General features: G+C 43.6%; 1 protein-coding gene across 1 annotated transcript; it reads right to left on the reverse strand.

Annotated features, from left to right (window-relative positions):
* Positions 1 to 1,196: 1,196 nt before the first annotated feature.
* Positions 1,197 to 9,470, reverse strand: CLDND1 (claudin domain containing 1). Its single transcript, XM_069867614.1, has 6 exons — positions 9,459 to 9,470; positions 8,707 to 8,885; positions 4,437 to 4,735; positions 3,117 to 3,224; positions 2,596 to 2,733; positions 1,197 to 2,487 (listed from the first exon to the last, which is right to left on the reverse strand). Exons 3-6 carry the CDS (start codon positions 4,723 to 4,725, stop codon positions 2,267 to 2,269), a joined length of 756 nt encoding a protein of 251 aa, XP_069723715.1. The 5' UTR covers positions 4,726 to 4,735; positions 8,707 to 8,885; positions 9,459 to 9,470; the 3' UTR covers positions 1,197 to 2,266.
* Positions 9,471 to 9,970: the final 500 nt, after the last annotated feature.

Consider the following 9,970-nt stretch of genomic DNA (forward strand, 5'->3'; position numbering starts at 1 on the left):
CTCTCCATAACAATCCTCCTTTTGGAAGGAAGAATGTTACATTTCAACTGAGATTTACACTTCAGAAAAACAGGCTTCTGATACAAGATGAGAGCAAGCACACAGGTTCCCATTTCTCTGATGAAAATCACAAGATGTGATTATTCTGCTAGCTCCTGAAAAAAGAAGAAAACATCCACAGATAAAATAACCAGCAGCGTTTCCTCTCAAACTGCAGAATAGGACCTTCCTGGCCTTTTGAACTGCAATGAGGCTTGCATGCCCTGCTATTTCTGACAAATAAGGAACGATACAAGTCAAGCAGTTAGGCCTTATCTACCTAAGTTAGAGATAACAAACGACTCTTTTAAAAGTGCCATATCAGTACACATCAGCAGCACGGATTTTCATTTACTCTCAGATACTGCACAAAAGTACTACATTCCCTCTCTCAGGATTAGAATTGGCCCAGACATTGTAGAGAAGGAAAGAAGCTATTTTAGGAGGAAACATGAAAAATTATTCAACAGCAGAAGAAAGTGGATTATCTTGAATGGCACACTGCTGCTTTTTCAGTGATCCTGATTTTCATCATCATCTTTGTTTCATTTTGTAACGATTCCAATGATGATAACAGAAGTAGGTTGATCCCTATCACATATGTTAAAAAAATAAAGAAAAAATCCGAGTAGATTATCCTGATCTTTAGTGACCCTGACCCAGCAAACACAACCCAGGCAGAAACACCTACTAAAAAGAAAAGCATAAAACACAATAAAAAAAAAGCAGTGAGATAAAAATGTTTTTTTCTCTGCCCTTCTCATCAACAGTATCTCACCGAATTCTTGCCAGACTTATTCATTTTGTCCAGATTTATTTCTTCTAAGACATATTTCTTCTCTTAAGCACAGAGTAAGAACACGAGGGGAATTAAGGCAGAATTAAACAATTTAAGTCTTGAAACACGGTTTTCTAGATAACACATACCACCCAGTCTGGCAAGAGTCGCAGTGATTTATAAGAAATATGAAGTTGTGAACTAATTAAAAACTATGGGGTGTTGCACCTCCCAGTGATAAGTAGGAGAAAATGTAAAGTTAGCAGGAGCCCAAGACTTAAATAAAAAAATAAATCTAACCAAACATCTTTGTTTCTGGTGACATTTCCCTGAAAACAGAGAACTACTTAGCCATTGGCTTTTCTTTTCTCAAATAAAATTCCCTTCAGACCATTCCCTCACCGTCCCATGAGATTCACGCAATGATGAAAATTTCTGAGCTTTTTTATTATTTCATTTAAACAATAGGTTTGGGGCAAGACGGGAAAGAGCAGCACCTTTTAAAAAAATCCTGTTGTGTGCTAGATAGGATAAATAGGTGAGCTTTAAAAAAAGTTAGGTTTATACATGTACATATACACAAATTCACTAAACAAAAACCAAAAAACTTGAAAGGTCATTTTCAACACAAGAGGGAGGAAAAACCTTATTTCACAGCAAGCAAAAGCACCACAGGTTAAGATTAGAGTGCACAACCACATGTAGTGCATATGCCAAACTAGCCTGGGTCCTGGAAGCAGAGTAGCTAGAGCAGCACAAAGCTTCATGTTGGCCAGCTTATCCCGCTCCTTGGCAAAAGCAAGTGCAGAGTCTGCATTCAGGATGGTGTGCTCTGCAGGCACTCCCACAGCCAACTGTTCTGCCTGCATTAGTTTTGGCAGAAGCTACATGAAGTAGCAAACTAGTTAGAATAAGAGACCCAAACTGAAGCTATGGGACTGATTCAGCTACAGTATTTCCATAACAGAGTTTTCTGAGTTCCCCGGGGTCCCTATAGGTACTGCTTGCTTGGGTCATACAGCAGCCAGCTCCTGATTATTTGTTATTTGTGCACCGAGGTTCCCATTCTTTCCTACCTGCATACTTTCCTATCTCTCTTCTGCCTCACAACATCACTCCTATTTCCGCAAGTCCGATAGGGTAATAAAATTAGAAAGGGGCACGTACTACTAACCGAGGGGGTATTTAATAACTAAAAGAAGCTTAAAAAACAATAGTAATAATTCTTAAAAAAACCCGATTTAAAAACCTGTTCAAATTCTGCAGACTTCTGGCAAGATAATGGTCATTTAGCCCAGAGGTCTTTGTCTTCAGGGCCTGCAGGCTAAATTGTCTCAGCTGGCAAGAAGCATGCAGTGCAAGGCAAACTTCTGACTAAAAGAAAAAAGTAGTAAGGGTTGGAGGGAGAAGAGGCTAAAACATGGAAACCCAATACTTCAGTAGCAGCACTTATGCTACACGGTACGCTTTCAAGAGAGTGAATTCCTTTCTGTTGGTGCGAGCCGCCCAGATGAAAAGAGCAGCTGCCATAAACTGCAAAGGTGCTGAGACGCAGGCTAGGCAGAAGGACCAGCCAAATTCACCCCTCACATCATTAGGCAGGGGCAGCTTCTTATGGAGCAGCTCGATCCCAGCTACATAGCAGCCAACCAGGCCCAGCGTACAAAGCCCTAGGGAAGGAAACAGCGAAGCACAATGAGCTCACCGTTGAAGTGCTCTGGATGTCACTATGAGCTTCTGGAGGAGGAAGGGTAAGTGGTGGATGGCAAGAGACCTACCTGCTAGGAAATGGAGGACTCCGGTGGCAATGGCAGGATAAAGGCTACGACAGGCACAAGCACAGAGCCCAATCAGAGCCCCAAAGCACATGAGGCCGAGGCTGACAAAGGGCAGGAGAAACTGTAATCGCCAGAGATCTGCATGGGCAAGAAACACACAAGAAAAGCCCGCTATAGACATGCTAGAAACTGATCTTCTCCCATCATGTTACATTCCATTTCTACCCACACCCTTTCTGCTTCATCAGACATTCTACATTCATAGTTAGAAAGGACAAAAGGCTCCAATGAAGTAGGAAGAACTTAAATCTGTTACCTCCCAAATTCCTGAACTGCCGTCACAGGCAAAACCTTTGCAAACATGTCTAAGTTTTCCTTTTACATTTTGATCTATGGTCTGTGCTATTGTATTAAAAAAAAGCAGAGCAAGATACAGATGCTTCCCTCACTATTGACTGCAGTTGAGAAACATCATTTTTTTAATCCTCCTTGTTTACCTGCCAGAAGTGAAAGACACTTACAAGTACGATTCAAATCTGTGCCACTATTGTGATTTCCAGGCTCTATGTACTTTTCCATAAACTGATCAGAAAGGGAAAAACTGATGCAGTTTGTAGTCATATCAGTTTCTGGGGAAAAAAAGAGAAAAATCACAAAAAAGAAAAATTACCATTAGGTGTCTCACTCCTGTCCCTCCACCTACAATGCCTCCTTTTCCCCCACCTACAATTCTTTTCCCAAACATTTAAGTTGTGAAGCTACTCAGAGTTCCATTTTAGAGAAAAAAGTAACCTCTCAAAACAGATTTATAGGATGCTTTAACGTAATAAAGTAGTTATTACAATGAGAGACTGCATTCAAACGTCCAGAACCTTCAAGTTCACTTTGAGCATCCACAGAGAACTGTGCCACGCTTGACAGACTGGGAAAGAAATGTGGCATATGATGCTCATGTTCCTACATATTCTTCTGCTCAGAGCCCCACAACTGAGCTGTGCTTATCTTCATGTGCAGAACATAGTATCTTACTAAACACGCCACTGAAAATTAGGACAGAAAGGACTATTTAAAAACTAGAAAATGCTTGCTTTTTTATACTATATTTCTTTCCTTTTACCCCTCAGAGTTTGCTTTGAAAATGTTATTGAGTGGAGCTGGTTTAAGTGTCTTCCAGAGTAAGTGTTTTCATTAAAAAAACAGTAAAAAGGAAAAAAAGTATTTCATATAATGTTTTTTCTCCAGAAAGTGTTCGAAAGTACGTTTTTTCAAGAAGATTCAAAATGAAGGGTTTCACACACAGTATGTGTTCAAAATCTACTTTGAAGCAATTAAAATAATTTCTTGATACACTTTAGTCCGCAACCACTGTGAAAAAAGAATACAAATATTTCACATTCCTTGTACCATAGTGCTGGGTAAAATGTACTGATGCCACAGTATGACATACAAGCAAAATAACGACTGCTAGAAAGGAGTAAAGGAGTGAGTACCCCCTTGATAAAGCAGTATCTTTATTCCACTGCTGGATCCCAGACCTCTCCTAAAAAGACAGCGACTGGCAGAGCAACACTAACTTCATCCCCAGTTAGACAGCAGACACAAGAGAAAATCAGGTTATACCAGACAAAACTTAGAACAACTACCATGTGTCAAAACCCAGAGTCTGTAGCACTGAAAGCCACAGACTGTTTTGTCTTTTGCTTTGTTCAAACTTTAGACTGCCTTTATAAAAAATACCAAATAAGCGTTGTGGAAGAAAAAAGTGGCATGAATATGTTGTGTGGGAGTTAGCACATACCACCCCAGACAAGCTAGGGAAGTGTTAATTGCTCCAGAGATACCTGGTGGGCTGTACCAGTGAGAGTTTTTGGGTACAGTGATACACCTCCGCCACAATCCAACCGTGCCGTTGCACTGAAAGAGCGCCTCTGTGTAGGTCTTCTCATCTGCCTCTTCACTGACAAATTCCTCCCAGATGCTCCTACCAGCTTCACTAATGTTCTCAGCCGGGGACAGGGTGTGGTATTCATACCAGAAGTCAGTGCCAATGGAAGCTGCCATATAAATGGTGGAGATGAGGCTGAGGACACAGGCGATCACTAGCGCTGTAGCAAAACGGTTATCCATCATCGCACCCTTGCTGATGTAAGGAAAGAGAGGGACAAGTGAGTAACTCCTCTGACAGTAAATGCAAAGTTATCCTAGCACTGTCAAACTCATGACATCATTCCCGTTATGCAATACCCTTCAGGATATGCATGTTGTCCTTTTCCGACACGCTGGAGTCAAAGGAACACTGAGTAAGTCTACAGTAGTAGTCAGCATCTGCCAGATCTGCAGATCCAAGGCAGATGTCACTCTTCTCCCGTCCACGCCGCACTGCCACCTTCCCTCTAAAATGGCAACCGTCACAGCAACAGCAACTCTGGCCCCAAAGCAGATGGCACAGCTCATTGCCATTTGTGATCCTGATTGTAGGGAACTGCAGAGAATCCATCCACAGCATCCAGGCTGAAGACTTATCTTTCCTTAAGAGATTACCAAGGGTAGAAGTTATTTTTAGTCTGCCATCCCATAAGGCTTTCACAGCTTGGGTTTACAGCAAAGATAAGAACCACAAGCATGCCAAAAACGCTCTTCCAGGCTGTTCACAAAAGGGCAGCCGTGCCAAGATGCAGGAAAGCCTTTAGGGAATCAGAGAAAGATATGTAGGCACTGGAGACAGAGCATGAAGGAAGCAACTAAGACAGATTTGGAAATTATGGTAAATACTATAGTAATGCCACACACATACACTGTTTCTTCAGAAGCACTAGAACAATGTGAGTGAAAATGCCCTGTTCCACAAGGAACAGTATGACAAGAGCTTCCAAAACTGAAAGGCCTACACGTGCTGGCATGAGGACCTTGTTCTGGCTCCCTGTATTAGGGGTCACTTCTGTTCTCCTTTGCAGGGCTGTGCTCACAAACCATGTAAATTCAGGGTCAAAGGAGGCATGGGAAAATACAGATACCACACATGCTTACATTTATGACAATACTGTGACTTTAATGAGTAATTGATTGCAAATACATGGAATGTTTTACAGATAGTGCAATACGTCAGAGGGCTTTCAGATGCCCGTTGTGCTCATGCATTTTCTGTGCTTGATTAAATTTATGGATTATGATGAATCAGGCTCGATGCATTTGCCAAAAAAAAAATTAAAAATCAATTGAAGTTAACTCAGCAGCTCGAGCTACTCTGGTGGCATGAGCTACTATCTAATCAGCTCTTGTCCGCTGCTTGTCCTACCTCCCTTCTCCCACACTCTTTGATCAAAATATTTTGCTCTAGATTCTTTGCAAGTGAAGGAACCGCAACTGGAAACAGCAAATGCCTTAAAACACAACATTGACAAGGAAAACCATGAGCACTCCAGTCAGAGCTGCCAATAAGAAATTCTGAACCATGAAATGAAGTGCAAATTAAACCAAGGAGTTTCAAAGGTGCTGATGTTTGCTACTTACAATGCCATTCTCGTTTGTTTTCCCTCCCGTCTGTTTCTCTGTTTGGTTGAGACTGGCTAACAGGATTGGGGAGGAGAGATGTTGTGTACCCATACCATCCCCTATGCTTAATTTCCATATTTGAGAAGGGATACTATAGAGAATATGTCCAATTTAACTGCATCCTCAGTAACACGTAAGAATAGAACTGATTTTGAATGAACTGACAAGCAGCACCCATTTAAAATACAGAAAGTTTGCACACCACAACTGTACTTAAATAATAATTCACAAGATATAAACTCTTATAAACTAAGACAAATACTGAGGGGAAAAAAAAGCATTGTATCTGGGCTTATTTATCTAGAAGATGTAGAATTAAACAGAGAGTTGAAAGCAAATACTCTGTGCAGTGTTTAATCCTTGGTTATGTATTTACTGCCATCTAGCTCAAGGTACACAGGGCAGGGGATGAGCAGAAAAGGGAGAGAATAACTTGCCATATGGGCTGACCTCAGCATTCGTCCCCGCTGAGCTCACTGAGGATCCCCTTTGCCTCCACAAACTTCATACAGAGCAAATAGGGTGAGTTCCATCCCCAGGGCCAGAACTGAGTTGCCTAGCTGAGCTGAGAGCTGAGAAGATCTTTGGGAACTCACTCCCTGTGCATGCAGCAGAACAGGCTGGTGAGCAGGTTGGTCTGGATTTTCCACTACATTGCAGTCACATTCATTGCAGGAGGAACCCTCTGAAGCAGATTCCTCTCTTTACAAAGTGCTTTTGCTGGAAAAAGGAATTGCAAGAACCTACAAGTTCGACACACACGCAGTGTCTGGCAAAAACAAGAACCTAAGCAGGACATTACTGGACCACTGGTTTGCTGCCACCGTTTTTTAATATAAATGCTTACAATAATGAAGTCCTATCAACTTTGTACCTAACATATGGAAAGAAAACAACTAGCTCAAAAAAAAAAAGAAAAATATCTTAGTTTCAGATACAACATCCCTGCTGCCAGGTACAGAACACTAGTGCCGGGAATATCCCTATCAGAGCATCATTAAAACAAAATCCCACACTTCTGGTCAGCTTTCTGTGCAATGGCATACAGTAGACTTCACACAGTTGATGTCAGCTGGCAACTAAGAATGGTTCACAAGTAAAATGAAGGGTTAAAAATCAAACAGTAAATGAAAGCCCCGTCCACTGTTCATTACCTACTTGTTAAAAAGGACATGGACATCTACTGATGTTTGATCCCTGTAATACACAGCTCTGGGGATAAGTAGAAAGCAGCTGAGGTGGCTACAGTCCCCAAAATGTAGCAGGGGGGTTTCTGTGGCATTTGTCCCAGAAAGAACACACGTGGATTTTCAGTATGGAGAAGAGAGTGCCAGGGCAAGAGCATAACCCCAGCTCCTTGTAATAAAGGTCCCCTCAATACTTCTGCTTAGCACCTTAACTAATCACAGAAGAGATGGTGAACTCTGCAACAATTCAGGCAAATTTTGAACTAGAAGTTCTTCCTGCCAGAGCACAGTAGACTTGACTACCCAACACATTCACTGTGTATATCCAAAGCATCTTCGTTTAAAGCGGACACACACATTTAAACAAGATGTCCTTTGCTCTGTTAAAGACAGTCGTTCTCCCAGCCACAGGCAGAGCTCAACAGGAGCAGTAAGAAATAGTTACCAGAGAAGACCACAAAGAAAAACAGCGTGTTTAAGAGATTATGTCGCACTTTGCAAAACGTTCTATGCAGAACAGTATGTAGGAGGTGCCTTAGAATGAGATTACTTACCAAAAAATAACATTACTATCGCCATGTATTACGTTAATTATAAAGACATAAGGACTTATAATAAATAAAGCCAATTCTGCCTTTACAGGCTGTCAGCAAGAACCCTCCATCATTTTAGAAAACATGTGTTCATAATGCACTACCAGCACATTTTATTCTAATGGCAGAAGCTATTTCAAAGAAATTAAGGCTGAAACAAAACTATGAAATGAATATAGAACACAAGGCAGCAGTAAACAGGCACTCAAGTAGAAGTGCTCCGTGGGATATTGCAATTATACTCATTTTTTTAAAGGAGACACAAAAATTTCAAAGCACCAGCTCATAAAAGAAGGCAAAGGCCAAACTAGCAGTAACATTCCAAGGAATGACTAGACACATGCACCTCATAGACGAGGGTGAAAAAACAAGGGCAAATCATTAGAGTTGAAAAATTAAAAACACAGAACAGCACAGAAGAAGGTATTCTGGCAAAAAATCAACTGTAAGACTGAAGAGTGTTTAGGCATTTGAAGAAGCTACTGTAGCACAGCAGAAAGAAATACACAAATATGCTTATTTTTTTATCTTGCTGCAATGATCACTCCCTTCAGCCAACAGCAGGCCACCACGTTTAAGAAACTCCTTTACCTGACATCAGAATAAAGTAAGACAGCGTTTGCTGGCATTTTCTCAGAATACATATTTGCAATCTGCCTGCTCTTTGGGAAAGCACAAGAGGCAGAAGTGGTCTAAAAGAAGGTGTCAACAGGATCACCCTTCCAATGCTTAGGGAAACAAAGGGTTAGGAAAGAATGCTACCAAACATTTTGGTTTACCTTCAGAGGTCTTCAGAATCCGTCAAGACACACAGCTCCGATGCTTCCAGGTCACTTCAGAGACACAACACTGTTTCTGTCCTGTGGTAAGCGGAGAGCATGAATTGCCAACTTCCCATCTGCCCGAACTGTTCCATTCATCCAGCTTCTTCAACACCACCAGTTCACAAAGAAGCAATCTAGAAGTGGGAAGCAAACCAAAGCTTGCGAGATCAAAACTTAAAAATTAAGTTATTTAGCAAAAATAGCATTAGTCATTAAGAAAGAAATATTAAAAGGGGGGAGGAAAGGGGAGAAATGACGGCAAGAGCCCTCGGGCAACAGCACCAGCAGGATCAATCCAGCACAGGGCGGCAAGAATCATGGAACCGCAGAATGGTTTGGGTTGGAAGGGACCTTAAAGATCAACGAGTTCCAACCGCTTGCCATGGGCAGAGACACTTCCCACAGATCCAGGCTGCTCAAAGCCTCATCCAACCTGTCCCTGAACACCTGCAGGGACAGGGGGTTGCTAAGGGACCGTAAGAAGAGCTCAGGCCCCGTGCGAAGGCAAAGCCCCTCGGCTCCCCCGGGCCGCAGCCGCCCGCTCCTTGCCCCCCGCCGCCGGGATGAGGCCGACCGGACCATCCTCCCTCCGCAGCGTGCGATCGGCGAACCCGGGGCGAAGACCTCGGACCCCCATCCCTCTGCTCCCCATCCCTCTGCCCCCCTCACACACCCCAACACCCATCGCCGCCTCCCACCCACCGCGCCGCTTCCGCCCCGCCGTGCCCGGCGCCCCGCCCCCGCCGCGCGGGGCACCCTGGGGGATGTAGTTCTAACGCGCCCCCGACCCCGTAAAGGCTATGAGGCTCCGGTCGAAAGGCACCATGGGAGATGTAGTTGTCCAACGCCACACCCCGGCGCGGCGCCTGCTGGGAGTTGTAGTCCCGCCGCCGCCTCCCTGGCGGCCAACCCGCACCTTTTCGACGCCCACCGGCTACCCCAGCGCCCACTGCGCCTCTTTCCTTCAGCCGCCCGTGTGGGTACACGGTGCCTGTCACCCTGAGAGCCCCAACTCACGGCCCCACACTGGGTGCAGACCCAGCTTGGCAATGAAAATCACAGAACCACAGAATCCTAGAATGGCTTGGGTTGGAAAGGACCTTAAAGATCATCCAGTTCCCGGCCCTGGGCAGGGGCACCTCCTGCTGTATCAGGCTGTCCAAGGCCCCATCCAACCTGGCCCTGAACACCTCCAGGGATGGGGCAGCTACAGCTTCCC

This window comes from Phaenicophaeus curvirostris, chromosome 1 (assembly GCF_032191515.1).
Source record: "Phaenicophaeus curvirostris isolate KB17595 chromosome 1, BPBGC_Pcur_1.0, whole genome shotgun sequence".
In the NCBI taxonomy this organism is placed as follows: domain Eukaryota; kingdom Metazoa; phylum Chordata; class Aves; order Cuculiformes; family Cuculidae; genus Phaenicophaeus; species Phaenicophaeus curvirostris.

Bases quoted from the DNA above. Each gene is read 5' to 3' on its own strand.
- CLDND1 (XM_069867614.1), bottom strand. From the start codon at position 4,725: ATGATGGATAACCGTTTTGCTACAGCGCTAGTGATCGCCTGTGTCCTC. The intron at 3,225-4,436 runs GTATCTCTGGAG...TTTTTTCCCCAG, and splicing joins TCACTGGTACAGCCCACCAG to AAACTGATATGACTACAAAC. The intron at 2,488-2,595 runs GTAGGTCTCTTG...TTCCTTCCCTAG, and splicing joins AGTCCTCCATTTCCTAGCAG to GGCTTTGTACGCTGGGCCTG.